General features: G+C 42.5%; 5 protein-coding genes across 5 annotated transcripts; 3 read left to right on the forward strand and 2 right to left on the reverse strand.

Annotated features, from left to right (window-relative positions):
- Positions 1-2,864: 2,864 nt before the first annotated feature.
- On the forward strand, positions 2,865-3,658 carry Bfra_009210 (uncharacterized protein; the record flags this gene model as incomplete). Its single annotated transcript, XM_037339560.1, has 3 exons — positions 2,865-2,967; positions 3,159-3,435; positions 3,568-3,658. The coding sequence occupies 3 exons, from the start codon at positions 2,865-2,867 to the stop codon at positions 3,656-3,658; spliced, it is 471 nt and encodes a 156-aa protein (XP_037189610.1).
- Positions 3,659-4,993: 1,335 nt separating this feature from the next.
- Bfra_009211 (uncharacterized protein) lies at positions 4,994-6,596 on the forward strand (the record flags this gene model as incomplete). The annotated part of the gene is made up of 2 exons (XM_037339561.1): positions 4,994-5,720; positions 5,854-6,596. The coding sequence occupies 2 exons, from the start codon at positions 4,994-4,996 to the stop codon at positions 6,594-6,596; spliced, it is 1,470 nt and encodes a 489-aa protein (XP_037189611.1).
- A 1,190-nt stretch (positions 6,597-7,786) lies between these two features.
- Positions 7,787-12,409, reverse strand: Bfra_009212 (putative modification methylase protein; the record flags this gene model as incomplete). The annotated part of the gene is made up of 2 exons (XM_037339562.1): positions 7,787-12,315; positions 12,373-12,409. The coding sequence occupies 2 exons, from the start codon at positions 12,407-12,409 to the stop codon at positions 7,787-7,789; spliced, it is 4,566 nt and encodes a 1,521-aa protein (XP_037189612.1).
- A 629-nt stretch (positions 12,410-13,038) lies between these two features.
- Positions 13,039-14,517, reverse strand: Bfra_009213 (uncharacterized protein; the record flags this gene model as incomplete). Its single annotated transcript, XM_037339563.1, has 1 exon — positions 13,039-14,517. One exon carries the CDS (start codon positions 14,515-14,517, stop codon positions 13,039-13,041), a length of 1,479 nt encoding a protein of 492 aa, XP_037189613.1.
- A 351-nt stretch (positions 14,518-14,868) lies between these two features.
- Positions 14,869-16,469, forward strand: Bfra_009214 (putative wd repeat-containing protein; the record flags this gene model as incomplete). The annotated part of the gene is made up of 2 exons (XM_037339564.1): positions 14,869-15,391; positions 15,442-16,469. The coding sequence occupies 2 exons, from the start codon at positions 14,869-14,871 to the stop codon at positions 16,467-16,469; spliced, it is 1,551 nt and encodes a 516-aa protein (XP_037189614.1).
- Between the last annotated feature and the right edge of the window lie 856 nt (positions 16,470-17,325).

Raw genomic sequence — 17,325 nt, forward strand, 5'->3', positions numbered from 1 at the left:
CGCAATATGATCCTTCTGTGAGACCCTCAGAAAGAGGAAACTAAGAGGTTCCTCTTTTTCGTGCGATGTATTGATTCGGCTCAGCCCAGTTAAATGTCTCGAGAAATAATACGTGCGGAGGCACATCGTAGGGAGTAAAAATCGGTGGGAAGTCAGCTCAGGTCAGACCGCTCAAATTCCGCCTTTATCAACTAAATTCTAACTTCTAACGTGATTTGACCCACTCAAAACTACATGATATGATATCCCCAAAAAATATTCGATATGCATTGGTATACAATGAATAGCGTGCACTGCCTGTAACTACTAACTAGCTACTAACTACTCAAACAGATTCGAAATACGAAACCAATCAGATTACTAAATCTTGCATTCACGGTAATTTTTCGCAAATTAAACTCATTTTCACCTTTTCAGCATGACTTTAGACCCGGTTAAACAATAGGTACTTAAAAAATTCCTGCAGTAGTTGCCGAGCAAGATAGGAGACCTAGGGATGGGATGAATGAATCGTATGAAACCAATGAACCGCCTTTCCGACCCGATAACCAATCGTTCGGGAAACCGCTTCAATCTTTCTCCACTGAAAGAAAGATACAACTCAGAGGTTTAATGCTCAATGCTTTAAAAAAAAAGGATCCGTAGGATGTACAGAGTAAACAAGCCAGCTGTGCAAGATTGTGTTCTGATCGCATGCATGCATATAAAATATTAATATTGGGACTTTATAAATGAGTGGTGGTAAGGCTTGGCCCAATATTCATCTTCTGATGGCTTCATCAAAATTTCTGCATGGTAGGTAAAGTTAAATAAAAACTCTCATCATCAATCCTCAATATCAACATCCACTATGCTTGCAACATTTGCTAGATCGTGAGTTGGACTTGACCGTGATGGAGATCATAACAATAGAGGAGGAAGATGGATACCTGTTGTCCTTTGAGCCAATCAGCAATCAAACTGGTCGATATTTAATCAGATAATCTCCATCTAATAGCTCGTATCAATCCCGATGTCATTCTTTCCTGAATTTTGACGCATTGTCAATATACGCTCATGCCACATGGCAGATTTTCAGTCTGTGTTATCACGTCGAAGGTTCCAACTTCCAAGTTAAGGAATGCGGTATTTGTTTTTGAAAACTTCGGCACATATGACTCTATGAGATACATTGTTGACATGTGCCGCTGTCACATCACGGAAGCTTGTGAGAAAGGGTCATGAGGGGTCCTAAGGGGTCCTGAGGGGTTCGATGTTCATACGCTCTTCACTTCTAAGCTCGTAGCTTGATACTATTGTGAGCCGATCGATCGAAGATATCGAAGGTATCGATTATTGTTCGTTGAACTTGAAACGCGCTGTTAGGTAAAGTTGATCTCGGAGATTCCCAGCAACCTTATAGGGAAAATTCAAGGAAGAGGCAGGTTACATATTCACTCATGATCCACCCCGAGATCACGACTCATGGTATGTCAACAGTCAACAGATTTATAGGTATGTCGACGGCCTTTAAAATCCAACATGAAACAACCATTTGTATGTTAGTTTGCCGCGGGCCCAATGCCGACTTGAGTGAAGAATATCAAGCTGCTGACTATGCGAGTAATGTCGAGTACCGGCAAACATGGACGTTTATTGTATCTTGAATAGACAGTTGTGGCAAGCAAAAAGCAGAAAAGATCAGAATTTGGACCGTGTTTGAGAGGCTGAAATAGGGAGGGACAATCAAATTAATATAGTCCCCTTGGATTCCAAACTGGAGGGGTAAATACAGAAAAAGAAATACATTGATCACGTGGGAGTTTCAACAATTTTGTGATTTCTCGTGGCATTTTCTACCGACGCCCAAGGTGCTGGTTAATAAGATGCCCAGGCATGATTCTTCTCTGGATTCTTTCTTCCTTTCCATGATACTTTTGCGTGTCGAAATGCATCGCGAATTCAAGCATTGACTGCACCACTTCTTTCTTTCTCATCATCGATACCATCCCCCCACCTCATTTCTATTTCGGTTCCTTGAAGTTCAAATCCACCTACGAAGGAAGTAGTTACTAGGTATCTCTCAGAATTTGAGGGTCTCTTTAGTACGATTGAACTACTATCTGAAAAGTGTCTGCATCGAGTAGTTGTGCTCCGAGTAACTCAAGTCATCTACGATCAAGTCAACTATATCGTATGGATTCGTATTGTGCAGCCGCATTACGAGCACGGTTTTTCTCAAGACTTCTTCCCACTCTCGAGCCACTGTACACAAATACTTGAGTATGAACGTGTTACGGATTGCGGATTACGGATTACGCCTTATCCGCGCACGCATACAATGCTGGACTGGAGACTGGAGACTGGGCAATGAAGATAGCGTCGGCGAATTCATAAACTTTCGGCGCCAACCGTTAGCACTGCAAAACCCTGATGCATCGTACATACTCGCGCTCCGAGCTAATCAAAATCGGATCAATCAAAATCAAAGGCTACGATTATGCGATGAACTGCAGTCTGCAGTGAACTTCCTTCCTGGGTACGATCAAATTACGATGAACGCCTCATATGTCATTTTTAATAAAAAATTGATAAAGAATCTTCCGTCAAAGCTTCGTAAACGCGGTTCGATATTTCAAACAGTAATTTGGCGCCATCCACTCACTGTGAGTCTGTGACTATTTCATATTCCTCGAGCGTTTAGCGATTGCGTGCATGTAAGTAGGGTATTCTCCAAGAGGTTCCTCAGTTTTTCTATTTTCTCTTCTACTTGATAGACAGTCTCTGCTTTGGGTGTCTCACTCTCATGCAGATAATATGTCCTACCAAGCAATTTTGGACGGCAGCGTCGAACCAACAATACTCAAGACATTACCACGTGTCTAATGTCGTTGAAGACAATCCCGTTTGAACGGTGGGATATTTCCGTGTTATTGGCCTTATGTACGGCTCAGCCTCCTGATCACCGTGGTTCGCATCAGTTTGTGGGTCTGTTTTTCAAACATATCTAGCAGAGGGCTGGCAGAGGGCTGGCAGAGGGCTGGCAGAGGGAGAAGCAGAGAGGCGGAGAGGAAGAGAAAGGTTTCTATGTGAGGATTCTATTTGGAAGGAGAAAGATTTCAAGATCTCAATTCTGCAACGAAGCATGACGGTATGTTATCTCTTTCTATACTTTTAAGTTTTTCGCCATTGGAAATTACTCGCAGAGGTCTGTGATGATCTTCGATCAAGCAATCAATCAATCAATACTGTAGTTCGTCGCCATGAAAGTTTAATACAGAGAGTACACCTACCACACCCCAAAGCCTTATCTCACGCCTTCCAAGCTATATCGAAAACAATTAAGACGACAATACTATTGGAAGAATTGAAATTGGAATTGAAGGAAGTGTTGTCGGCCTTGAAATCACTACACACAAACACACAAACTACCGCGAGACAACCCTCCATTCAACGGTACGCCAGTTCAAATCGATAGTGTACTTTCTCAAGTTTATCGATAATCTGAATCTCCAACAAACTCTCTTTTTAAACCCCGAGGCAAAACATGCATTGATGAAGAATTGATAAACAATGATGTTGTCATAGAATCCCCAGAGAAGACGGAAGAATGAAATTTGGAAATTGGAGATTAGACATTGGATCAATTCATGGAACTATCTATATTCATGAGGTTTAGTTGTATGGTGGAAGGAATGTCTAAGAGAGAATGTCTGAGTGGAATGTCTGAGGTGAATTTGAAGGAAGGAGGGAAGGAAGGAGGGAACGTTAGATGTAAGTGTGGAGTTCCCGATGGACAATGGACAATGCAAGGTAGGTAGTGAGTGACTGGACTTGGTAGATGTGGTTGAGGACTGGTTCGTGGTCACTTGTCACTGGTTACTCTGGTTGATATATCTAGGAATTGTTGATACGGATAGAGATAGAATATAATGATGAGTATCTGTATGCCTTTTTGTTAGTGCATATGTATTATATATCATATTTTATCATATTTTATATATTATATATTATATATTATTTATTACATATCATGTATTATGTATTATATATTATTTATTACATATCATGTATTATATTATAATCAATAAAGAACTTGATGTTATATGATAAAGTGCCTACCCCTCTACTCTATCTTTTGTGCTACATATCATAATTATTCTCAAACTTCTAGGGTTTCTCATTCAACACCATAACAAACCAATCTGTCAACTTGGATAGATCTGAACATCTCCCTGAGTACCTCTCCCTGAACATCTGCCCTTCAAAGCAGGTGTGTGTTGTGTTATCATATCAAGCTTCACTTCATCTTTCTTAGCCTCGGCATCTTCAAAATTAAGCCTTTGTTCTATTCATTGTTCCAGAATAGAGTTTCAGTGAATAAAATCCCCTAAGGGGTCAATGATCTGATGATTAATTCCAGCATCAATGCGAGTAAAATTACTATGCGTTACTATATCACACTATGCCATCCGATGCTAACTACAATTATATCTAGAGCACTCTCAAGACGTTTCTGAAACTCTCAAACATTGTCTCGAGACTGCTTACTGCGATTTACCACGATTTATCACGAATGACCACGATTTGCTACGACTTACCACGACTTACTACGACCCATTGCATCTTCCCACCACCCACCACGAGTAAGAGCCTTACCACCTTAACCCCAAAACACGATAGATTCTAGAGCTTCAAGTCCCAAGTCCCGGTCACTCTAAACTCAAAGCTTCGATATCCGACTACCACATATTACTATATGTAAAGAGCCCTTCTCCCTACCAAACATCTTGATTTGATAGGAAATTATTCACATCTTTATTACTACTACTTACTTTAAAATACACACACATCTCTCTCTCCCTCTCTCTCTCTCTCTTCCTCTCTTCCTCTCATATTATCCACAACTTACATCATATACAAATCAAAATCCAACCAATCTTCAGGGGATTAATCCTCGGATATCTATCCAATCCATCCATCCATCCGCAAACCTAGTAAGAACAACAAAATAATGTCTCTCTATGAATGTTCCAGTTGTACAGAGCCCATCCGTCCCGACCGGGCTCGCATTCAATGCCAAACCTGCACCGATTACAATCTCTGCACCAACTGTTTCGCCATCCAAAAGACATCACGTACACATCTCCTCAGCCATCCCACCGCCATCATTAAAACGAGCGGGACTAGCTCCCCCACTGTTCCTCCCCCAGTTCCTCCTCGTCCCCTCCCGCTTCTCCCGCCGCGAAAAGACACCCTCACCAACATCACCGCCCCCAATCCCCCGCCCAAAAAAGTCGAACTCCCAACCGCCAATTGGGGTGCCCTGTGGGATATCGTGAAACCGAATAAGAAACCGAAAAATTCGAGCGGGGGCCCAAGAGATCTCCTTTCTATTCAACCACCTCCGAATGACGACGGCTTTAGCAACCACAATATAAGTTATTCAGATTCACCCCTCACTAAATTACGACCGGATTTACCCGCGCAATCTTTTGAGGGATCGTTGGAGGGAAAGATCAAATTGGAAGCCTTTACCAATCCATACGCCTCGCTGGCGCCCCCAATGCCATCAGAATGGAGTCCCTTTTTTCAAAAGGATGGTGCATTCAATGCGATTTTTGTGGATTTGATGACGACCATGTTTTTGTGTTTGGATGTGGAGGGCACGAATGAATTGAGTCCGGAGGTGTGGAGTGCGTTTTTGGAGATGCAGGGGGTGGGGATGGAGAATAATATTTGTAGGTTTTTTTACATTTTACTCAAACCTCTTTACTTGGACCCCTTTGGTGGAAGGGGTCCAGAATTATGTGGCTCTTGTGATTTATTTTTACTTGATGAAGGATGAAAACTAACATGGATATGATTATTTAGGGCAAAAAACACTTTACACAACCGGGGGACCTCAAAATCAAGAGATCGCCGACCTCGAGTTGGGTATTTTCTTCAAGACGCATGATATTTCTCACACGCTTTCGGTACGCCATGCTTCGAATCTTCCGCCTCCATCGCCGTCTCCTACGGCGGGAGAACGTATTCGGAGATCGATTTCGCTCGGAGCTAATATGCCGATGTTGAGTCGGCAGGGGTTTATAGATGTCATGGGCATGGAAATGCTGCAGGATCCGGATGAGGGACACAGACGGTTGGAAGGGGTGGTTAGGGATTACGATATTTGGAAACCATTGGGGGATGTACCGCGGGAATGTTTCCTGGATGGGAAGATTGAGGGAAGAGGGAAGAGAAGGAGTTTATTGGAGATGAGCGAGGAGAAGGAGGAGGTGGAGAGGAAGATCATGGAGGGAATGTTCAGGGGTGTGGGAGCGGGGAAGATCGGGGGAAGGAATAGGAGTGAGGAGAAGGAGGAGAGGAGGGACAGATCGAGATCGAGATCGAGCTCGAGAGATAGTAGAAAGACGGATCTACCCGCGCCAGAAAGATTCGCCTTTGACGCCACGGATGAGGAAGAGCGAACGGGAGATAGAAAATCCCCCTTCTCCCATATCGAAGTCGATGTCATCCCCGAGGATGAATTCGAAGACACATACGATGAGATCAATCGGATCTTGACCAGGGAAGATATTGGTCCTACCGATATTATTGGGGAGGCCAAGTAATCAATCCCCCAATCAGCTACAAAACATATACCACCTACAACTTAACGAATTAACGAATTATTCTAAAAGCTTTCGAAACTCTTTTTTTCGATTTCCAATCCTTACACATTTCTTTTGTCATTTCTGATGGGTTGAGGGGTGGGTTGGTGGATGGGTTAGCTGATAATTTTGGAGTTTTTCGCAGCGTCTGTTGAATGGGATGAACCATGGGTTCCGGGGTGTCTTATATCTTGTCTTATATCCGTGTTAAAATAGCAACAAATCATACCCTAATAGTACTTATTTTATTTATACATTCTAGATTATTATTCAGGTGTCTATGTCGTACTTGTGATTCAAACCTTGTTTTTATATTTAGGTATGTGAGTGGGTGGGTAGGGAGGCACGTATTTGATCTGGGATTGAGATTTGAGATTTGGGATTTGTAAGTTAAATAGGAGACAGGGTAGGATGAGAACTCGAGCTTGGGAGTTGAGAATTATAATTTTGATTTGTTTTGGAATAAAACAATTGGTTTTCATGAATTGAAAGGGAGATTTGAAAGTTACTTCTTTCCTTGATTGGATGCTTACTTGCTTGATTGTTTCAGTACTTTTGTTATGAGTAGCTTGGGATTGGGGATTGGGGATTGGGGATTGCGAATTGCGAATTGCGAATTGCGAATTGCGAGTTGCAAGTTGCGAGTTACAAACTGAAGAGTGTGATTGATTGTCTACACATATAACGCTATATACATACACATCTAGATAGATAGGTAACAGAACATCTAGAGAACCAACATCAAGATACAAAATACATGATACAAGGTAAGATACACGATGACTTTTCATCAACTACCCCTTCCCTTTCATTTCTGAACCAGAACCAGAGCTACGAATGCCAAGGCTCATTCTAGATACATAGATACGTAGATACTCTACATGGTTACTGAATGAATCGAAATCTAATGCATTCAGAATCTAATGCGGTCTAATGCAATCTAATACCTGATGATATGATGGATGCGAGATCGACCAGCTCAAAATACTACCCTCACCCCCCTCTATATACAATTTCCAACAGTGATATTATTACAATTGAGATAGCCCCTTTCCATTCCTCTCACACATTACCCTGCACACCCACTTCTTCTTCTACTCCCCACCACCCCTCTCTACACCCCCCTCCTCGCCATGCCATGCCATACCATCCTATCTACCATCCATATTTCCCATCGTGCCCCTAGTCTGCGCATACGCATCAAACTGGCTATTATCCACCGCTACATATCTATTCTGCAACCCAGATCCGACTCTACTCTCTCGTGTTCGAAAATCAGAGGACATAGAATCATCACGTGCTTCTATGTGCACAGGAGCTGGAATTACGACTTGGAATGAGGATTGCGGTACAGGAGCTTGATCTTCGCTATCGGATTTCGTAAGATCGATGAATCGAGAGCGTTTTGTGTGATGTGGAGATTTGGATGAGGAGGTATTGAGAACCCTGGGAATTTTAGATGTAGTGGTGCGAGAACGAGGAATTCGACGGAGTAGAGTTGAGGCGCGTGGTCCGGAATCTACCCAGATGGTATCTTCGTTGTCGTCTTCATTGTCATATATTGTGACAGGATTATCTTGTGGGAAAAGTGGTTGATTGTTTACGTGATTCGTTATATTAGGTGTGTCTGTTTGATAGAGAGAATTGATTTGCGGAGGAGGTGATGCTGAATATAAGTCAGGAGAAATACTCTCTGCTCCAATTTCACGAGTGCTTGGTGTGGTGATATATTTTGGACCCGAACGTTTTGCAGAGTTGGACTCCAAAAGTGTGTTGGAATTGTAATAGGTTGAATTTGCAACTGATTCTCTTGATTTTGATAAAAGATCCCATGCTGAGTTCAGCCTTGGAGATTTACGAGCGCGTCCGTTGGCATGGTCAATCGACTGTCGCCTTTTTGGTATCGTGGACATCCCGCCTCGAAATTTTTGAGTGCTATCAAGTGAACCCGATTCGTCAAAACCAGACACACTTGAACCAACTGAGTTCGATGAGCTTGGGTAAGACCCGAAAGAACCGTTCGATACAATATTTGCCGCCTTTAAATCAGCTTTTGGACGTTGACTTAAAATAACTTGCAATGTAGTAGAGTCCGTGTTATCTGGAATCTTCAAAGATCTCTCCCTGGCAGCCACAGATGTTTGACTTCTCACAATTCTTCTAGGCATATCAACTTCAGGTGAACACTCCAACCAAGCGTTTCGTAGAGAAATTCCTAATGCCATGGAAACAGTCCTATCAACACTATTCCCGATGATTTTGATTTGCTCCCCTCTTCTACCAATGATTACCTCATCATCAGGAAAGCTTTGCGCACGACGGAGCTCCATTAATGTCAAGCGTCTATGCTGATCCCAATGCAAAATCGTTCCCATTCGGGAGTCCTCCATATTCACTACCACCAGCACGGTTGGAAATAATCCGTGAGGGTTTATCCTTCCCCAGGCTCTAGAACCTGACACAACGCTTTCTCTGATTTTCCCCGACTTGGCTAGATATGGGAAAAGGTCTCGTTCCGCTTTCGTCATTATACCATTGCCCTCATTCCATGTCTTTGAAAAACTCATACCTCGTGGATGAGTGGGAATACATGCGATTTGTGACCGATATTTTTTGGACAAGGTAATAGGTGAAACATGATCCGGATATTTTGTGCAATGGCCAGTCGCTCCATCTCCAATGTAAGGAAGATCAGCTACAGATTGTTCAGCAGTGCGGTACTGAAATGGAGTGGGACAATGAACTCGACTACCAAATGATTGACCATTTGCTAATTTACCAAGCCCACGTTCGCCAATGTGTGGGGGGTGCGAGTGAGAAAGGTCTGGATGCTTAAGTGGAACACAACCAGGGGCTGCAAATGAGACAAATATTCGACTTCGTGATTGGGAGCTACCAAAACTCCATGAATCAAGCAAGAAGAGCTGGACCTGGTATCCAAGACCGACGATGGCGCATATGAGTTGAGAGAGAACATCTTCGTCTCGTCCCAATCCTTTCTGAGCCATATTTAAAACATTCTCTAGTAATCCGTACTTGGGGCGATAGAAATCAATATAGGCAGCAACAGATGCGACCAGGGACTGATTCCGTAGACTCTGATCATTGCCCTTGTACGCATTCATTCTGCTAAAACCTTGGCAAGGACTACCAGCCATAATAACATCAACATCACCTGGTAGAGGTATTTTGAGTAATCGGGGGTTGCCTACAAAAGCCTCAGCTAGTAAATCGTTGACTGAACCAAAGTATATATCGGTTTCTTCAGAGTTCTTCAAATTAGCAGCATATGTTTGCACTGCCGCCGAGAACAAATCGACAGCCCATTTGTTATGCAGTACACCGCTCTCTTCCAACCCACGGCCGAAATTACCACCACCACAGAAGAGATCGAGTCCATTCAGAACTCTTCGTTTCAATGGTGCTTCGGGATCAAAACCTTGAATAAGGCTTTGGGGTGAATCACTTTCTATTGGTATCAGTGTCTGATTATACTCACGTACTCGCTTCGTAATGACGAAGGCATTCGAGCCTCCATCTCTACAGTAAGGTGCTGGAACATTGCCACTTGAGACTTGCTTCTCAGTATAAAATCGTACAAGACATGTTCTTTCGATTTCATGCGCTGACATTGTATCTATTACATCAGTGTACACAAGCTCATTTGGTCTACAAGACACAGTATGATCAATCTCCGATCTTCTCATAAGTCTCCTTAATCTGACATTTAACTTAGAGCTTTCTTCTACGTATGCTACAATCTCATAGGGCTCTAGATTGTTTTTCGACTTACGTCGAGGGGGTAATGCAAGTATCGTCTGTCCGATAGGAAAGCGATCAACAATCGTGGATGGCGATGGTGAATCTTCCTCGGACTTTCGCAAATGTTCACATGTTTTGTGCGAATCTTTTAATGTTACAAAACTCTCGTGGTTGAGATATGTCTGACGAATGAAGATGTCCGTGTCTGATGGTAGACCATGCCAGATTATAGGGATGATATCAATGACTTCATCATGAGTTATCCGGGAATCCCGAGACCCACAAGTACAGTTGTCACTGAGAAACAGTTCTTTGGCGTATGGATACTTCATCTTTGCACAACTAGTATCAGAAGGCTTATAAAGCCAAATACCATCGAAAGAGTAATTGCCACGAGGAATTTGATGCTTGATTTGGACATACAAATACCAACAATCGTCTTCTGTTTTCCATTTGCTAGACTCGTCTTTCCACACAGAACTTGGTCCATCCTTGGTAACTGATAATACATCTCCTACTTTGATGGCATCAAGCATTTGCTGCCGTTTCACGCCCCCATTCTGGCTCATTCCGGCTCCCAGATTGGCTTTACCGCCAGAGAAGAATCTATGTTGAGACTTGATTGGCAGAGTGGTGTCACAAGCAATGCGTGTCTCTCTCGGCGAAAGCGATAGTGATTGATCCTCTGGTTCTTGTAAATTTTCTGCAAATATGGTCGGTATCAGAGGCTTTAGTAGGTGACCAAATCTTAGGTGACTGAAGCATTCATAAACGTATGGCGTGACGATTGTCTTATTCTCTTCGATTGGGTGTTCTTTAATGCTTGTAAGTTCCAAAGTTTCCTTCCAAATGTACAATGAGCGAAGTTTTGACGCTACACCCATCGATTCCTTGAACAAAAAGTTCATGTTTGCTGAGATGGCTTGTCTGAAATCATCTCGGCCATACTCGAGGTACCAAGATTGAAATTTTGATGATTCTGTATGCATCTTCTGGCACCATTGCGCAAAGTCTGCCCGAAAGTTGTGGATCGATACTTTCTTCCTTTGCTCCTGACATGCTAAAGAGTAATCAACAAAATGCTTCGACAGGTTCGCCAACCATGAAAAGCCAAGATGGAAACGAGCATATTCCGATGCGGGCTTCTTAAGTCGATAGTAAATATTCGTACTTATGTTGAGATCAGACTGAAGCCATATAGCACCATCAACATCATCAAATTCTTCACCATAATTTCCTATTGAGCACACTTTGAATGGTACGCCTTGAACATAGTGTCGAGAGTTTCCAACACTGAGAACGCCGTCGAATAGGAAACATGAATGGCCCATTTTACTAGCAAGGTCCTGTAGGCCCCGCAGCTCATGTCCATAAAGAGCAGTGTCAGGCATGTAAATTGAAAATTCGTTCAACTCAAATTCTACAAAATCTTCCTGCGTCAACGACACCTCTGTCGTGTCTTTGTTCTTGGATTCCCGTAATAAAGCCAAGCATGCTTGATGCTCTTTGCTTGCAGGCAAAGGAGGAATATGACCGTGGTACAGTGACTTAGGATAAATGAGTTCGGTTGGCTGTATAGTACCAACTTTACTCATTTTACATGGACTTGCGACTTGCCCGTCAGTATCTATAGGTAGTATCTGGTCGAGGATGAGCTGCCCTGCAACAATTTGTTGTTGTAATAATTCGGAATCATCAGTCGAATTTGGTTGACCTCTGGTAAAGCTGTCAAAATGAGGCATTGCTTGCAAAGAACTCGAGCCAGAGTTGCTAGATTGAAGGCTTTGATGCTGTTGTGAGTGGCTGCAGGCATTTGTAGTTAAAGGTTGGGAGACGGCATCTGCTTTGAAATTACTTGAATGGCTCGAAACGGAGCTAGCAGAGCTTTCTATTGAGTTTAAGGTTGAAGTTAAAGTTTCTGATGATTTCCTCAGTATTCACCTTCAGAGAATTTGACAAAAGATGAATAGCTCACCTCCTTCTGTTGGTATCCAGTATATGGGCGGCATCATATGTTGCAGGTTTTAGGTGTGCCAAATAGAACATAAGAAATTTATGATTGCTGTTAAGCAAAGTAATTAATTTTCTTATATATCCACAGGTATTTGTGAAGGCACCCAGAAATCTCTGACAGCCTTTAATTCAATAACGTTTAGGAATTCCAGTAATGACAATTGGGGTTGCAAAGCACAAAGGACAAAAGAGTGATTGCAGTAGGTGGAACCAGCTCTGGATAAAGAAAGCAGTAAAGACAGTGTGTGTATGCAAGAGCAACAAATCAATTACATAGGAGAATTCCCAAGAGAGGGTAACTAGATCATATTACCTGTCTTTGAAATCAGAATTGTACCTGTTATCTGCACTCATGGATAGGTAATGAGCGATTGCTATACATTCCAGGCGAGAAGGAAACTGTTCAACATTGTTTATCAAAAGAGACCGCGTTTCTTAGTCAGCGCCACTAGCTAAATAGCTATATCACAACCAATAAGATCTGAGTCCCATTTCGATCAGAAGCATGTGTTTAATTTGAGCCAGAGAGAGCAATAAGAAAAGTGTGAAATACAAATTCAAGTAAAATGAGTGGAATGATCAGTAACAAATGATTATAATGCACATCCATTTCTTTCAATTCATTGACCTAAACCATTCCCCCTTTCTCCTTCATTTTCAATACTCTTCCAATCTTTTCCTGCCAAAACTCAAGATGGCGAGATCTTTGGAACTCTGGCAAAGACCACATGGGTATCTTATTCCGGCCTGCGTCTCCCTTCCATACGTAAGCCCTGATTTTTAGAATACTATTAACAATCTCATACGTCTCCGAATCAAACTCGAGACCTGCGTGTTCCATCTCGTTTAGTAAGTCTATACAAGTTCGAAAGTCATCGTATCGTATCCAGTAAACCCGTAGAAGCTCGTTGTAAAGAGGTGTAGAGGCGCCTAAGACATGGGAGAGTAGACCAAAAGATTTGATTCGCGGAAGGATAGAGAGAGAAAGCTGGGAGGGTTTGCTAAACCCTCGGTCGAGGAGACGTAGGCCAAGGAGAAGGTGCGATGGGTAGAGGGGGCCATACAATGCTAGTGGAGAAATCTCAGGCTCGGTGTTTTTAGCAGTGGTGGGATCCTCTTCGACTGGAAGAACGCCAGAGTCTTCTATTCCTCTTCTCAGCTGATCTCGACTCTCTTTCGTCTCTGCTAGTCCCATTTTTGCAACAAGTGGAAACACTTCCTTTTCCAGAACATCCCAGAGCTCAAAATCCGTATTGGCATTGCGCAACAAATCCTCAACTCGTTGACGTTCAGGTTCTCGCAAATGTTCCTGTTCGTCGGGTCCCAGTTCCGGAGTTCCCATTGTAGGCTCTGATTCCTCTTCTAGAACAAGACCAATCGCTCTAGCAGCTGCGGCACGAAGAGCTGGTGGGTATCTACTAATTTCGTCTTTTTGTTCCTTCTTGCTTCGATGTTTTTTGTTTGATAGGGAATGCTCCATTATATTGTCAAGCTTGTTGCGCGCATTCTCCCTGTTTGTTGGAGGCATGTCTTCCATGCCTTCATCAATGTCTTCTAGAGACGTCCTTTGAGTCCGCGCGAAAATATCTGTAAATATACGATTGAATGTGTGCCTTTCCGAATCTGTAATCGTGGACTCGCGCTGCGGATAGTGCGGGCTTGCTAATGCATCGATTTCTGTGCCATATTCTATCAAGGTTTGGTCATCTTCCTCAAAGCCAATGTCCCCAGGCTGTGCGATATTGCCTTCCGATTCCAGTTCACTTTTTTCGAGATTGAGTTTGTACTCATCGGTGACCATCCTTGGACGAAACCTAGATCTATGAGAATGGCCACCCCTAGAAGAAGTAGCTCTCCTCCTGATTTGAGGCCCAGTATTATCCTCGCCATCATAAATTCCGTCTTGCGATTCGTATTTGACTCGGGGTAAAGAGGTATGAAAGTTTGCTCCCTGAATCGAAGGTAACACCCTGCTTCGATATTTTTTACTGTAAATAGACCTATGTAGGCCCGCGATTGTCCTAGTTTGGTATAAAAATGGCATCATTGTGGAGGACATAGTTGAATATGCAATTGGAATAGCTTCAACAACTTTTATGGACGCCATAACTGGTTATTGCGCATATAGCAACTTATGCGATCAAATAGGTCAAGCTTTGAATCCGGCTTTCAATGCTTGATGATGGATCTTGCAGTTGCTTAAAAAGAGGGAGGAAGTATTGAACGTTCGAACATTCGAAATTCTATTTCACCCCTCATAATTTTTCCGCAACTTTTCTATGGATAAAAAATTGGGCACGGACTATTTTAAATCAATCGCGACGCGGTTTCTTCAATTGAGAGAGACGCGTTAATTGAAATGACTTCATAAATTAAATTGACCTTGCATTGTTTGGTAAACCCTTCATTTTGCCATTGATTCTTCTCAGACCAACAATCCACAAGAAAAATTTACAACATGGCTCCAAACAAAAAGGAAAAGCCAGAGATGAGTGCCTTCGAGCGCCGAAGACTCGAAAATATTGCGGCAAATCAAGCAATGTTAAAAGACCTTAGCACAACAGCTCAGAAAATCGTCCCAAAACCGCCACCAAAACCAAAATCAGCAACCCCTAGAAAGAGAGCGGCTCCCATAAAAAAAGAAGCCCCTAGACCAACCCGTACAAGTTCACGCCTGGCTGGTATTGAAGCTGATAGCGAGACTGCAAAGCGCAAAGCAGAGGTTGAACAAGAATTTGCGAAGGAAGTTTCACAAGCTAAGAGGCAGCGAGTTGCAGGAGATATAAATGTTAATGATATTGTTGTTGAAGGAAAGAAATGGAAGCAGGATAATGGATTTTTATCTGGAGTCATGCGTGGCGCTCAGCCGAATTTGAGAACCTTTACCGAAGATGATATCAAAGAGACAACAGATGAAGGGTTGAAGGCTTTGAGAGAGAAGATGAGCGGATTACAATTATATGAACCATATGAGCCCAACCGTAAGACTTGGTCCTTTCAAGGAATATTCTAGCGCTAACTCAATCTTCAGAAATTAAAATTACCCCCGAAAGAATATACGCTTTAGGGTTTCATCCAACGGCAGACAAGCCTTTAATATTTGCTGGAGATAAACTAGGGAACGTTGGATTATTCGACGCTTCACAAGAAGGTCCAGGAGTGAAAACAGAAGACGATGACGACGAAGAGGACACAGAGCCAGCCATTACTGCTTTCAAGATACATTCTAGGTCAATCTCTTCTTTCGTGTTTGGTGCAGACGGAAATTCGCTATATTCGGCTTCATATGACTCTTCAGTGCGAAAACTAGACCTACAGAAAGGGGTAGCTGTTGAGGCATTCGCCCCAGATTCTCTAGATGAAGATATCCCCATATCTAGCATTGCCATACCATCCACCGATCCGAATCTATTGTGCTTTTCTACTCTGGACGGTCGATTTGGACGCCATGATATGCGGACTCCATCCAAAAGTGAAATTTGGTACCTTTCTGATAAAAAGATAGGCGGATTTTCTTTACATCCATTGCATCCTCATTTTGTGGCTACGGCATCATTAGATAGAATGCTGAAAATTTGGGATTTGCGGAAAATAACAGGGACAGGTGATTCAAGACACCCGGTTTTACTTGGTGAGCATGAGTCTAGGCTTTCGGTATCTCATGCTTCATGGTCCCCTGCTGGTCATGTTGCAACTTCTTCATATGATGATACTATCAAGATTCATTCATTCCTCGATGCCGGCTCTTTCAAGGCAGGTCATTCACTCGATGATGAAGCGATGAAACCTACGACTATTATCAAACACAATAACCAAACTGGACGGTGGGTAACTATCTTAAAGCCTCATTGGCAAGAGAGACCTGAAGACGGAATTCAGAAATTTGTGATTGGTAATATGAATAGATTTTGTGATGTTTATTCAGCCGATGGAGAACAATTAGCGCAATTGGGGGGTGAGGGTCTCATAACAGCTGTTCCAGCTGCTGCACAATTTCATCCTACAAAGGACTGGGTCGCAGGTGGTACGGCGTCAGGGAAACTGTGTCTTTGGATGTGATGGACGCATTTCCCGTGGGTGATAAGTTAGGTATTGTTTGAATATTGTATAGTATGATGAGTACTCTGAGGGTCCAACGATGAATTTATATTGAGCGTTAATAAAGCGAAGTCATAGAAGAACTTAATGAAGCAACCAATCCATTCATCCTTATCAAAATGAATACCTATCTGGTGTGATACTTTGGGTAATTCATGATAATTTGTTGTTCTTCTAGATTTAGTATTGGGTGATAACCTTCTTCATATGTTCTTTGATGGGGGCAAGCCCCCAAACCCCCGTCCTCGCTGCGCTCGATCAGAATTGCCTGGGTCATATAGTCGTAAATACCTACCTACCTACCTACCTGATAGACAGATAGATGTATGGAATATATCCGAGTACAACTTCTAACAATGCCTATCTAGTACCTATTTACATCGTACCTACCAATCTATGAGGCAATCAAGATAAAGGAAACGAATCTACATACATATGATGCATATCGTTATATTGCTCAATAAAATGGCCAATGTTATAATCATTTTCACACTTAGAGAGACTGTTTCCCCAGCTCCTTCGATTGTGACTTACTGTATTATGTTGTCATATTACCCACTTAAAGAGAATCAGATCGTCGCATTGTGATCTACTCGATACGATAATAGATAGATAGGATAGGTCTTAATCTATTCCCCCACAACAAAACACACCACCGAAGAAACCGAGCTCGCTCAACAATGCCATGCTGTGGGATACCTCGTTCTTACTAGCTACTTATTACTTGCGAACCTCACTTAATTACTTCCTTCCTCTATTACATACACTCACTCACTGCCATCGTATCAGACCCTTAAACAACTTGTGATTCATTTTC

This window comes from Botrytis fragariae, assembly GCF_013461495.1.
Source record: "Botrytis fragariae strain BVB16 chromosome Unknown tig00000161, whole genome shotgun sequence".
Lineage (NCBI taxonomy): Eukaryota > Fungi > Ascomycota > Leotiomycetes > Helotiales > Sclerotiniaceae > Botrytis > Botrytis fragariae.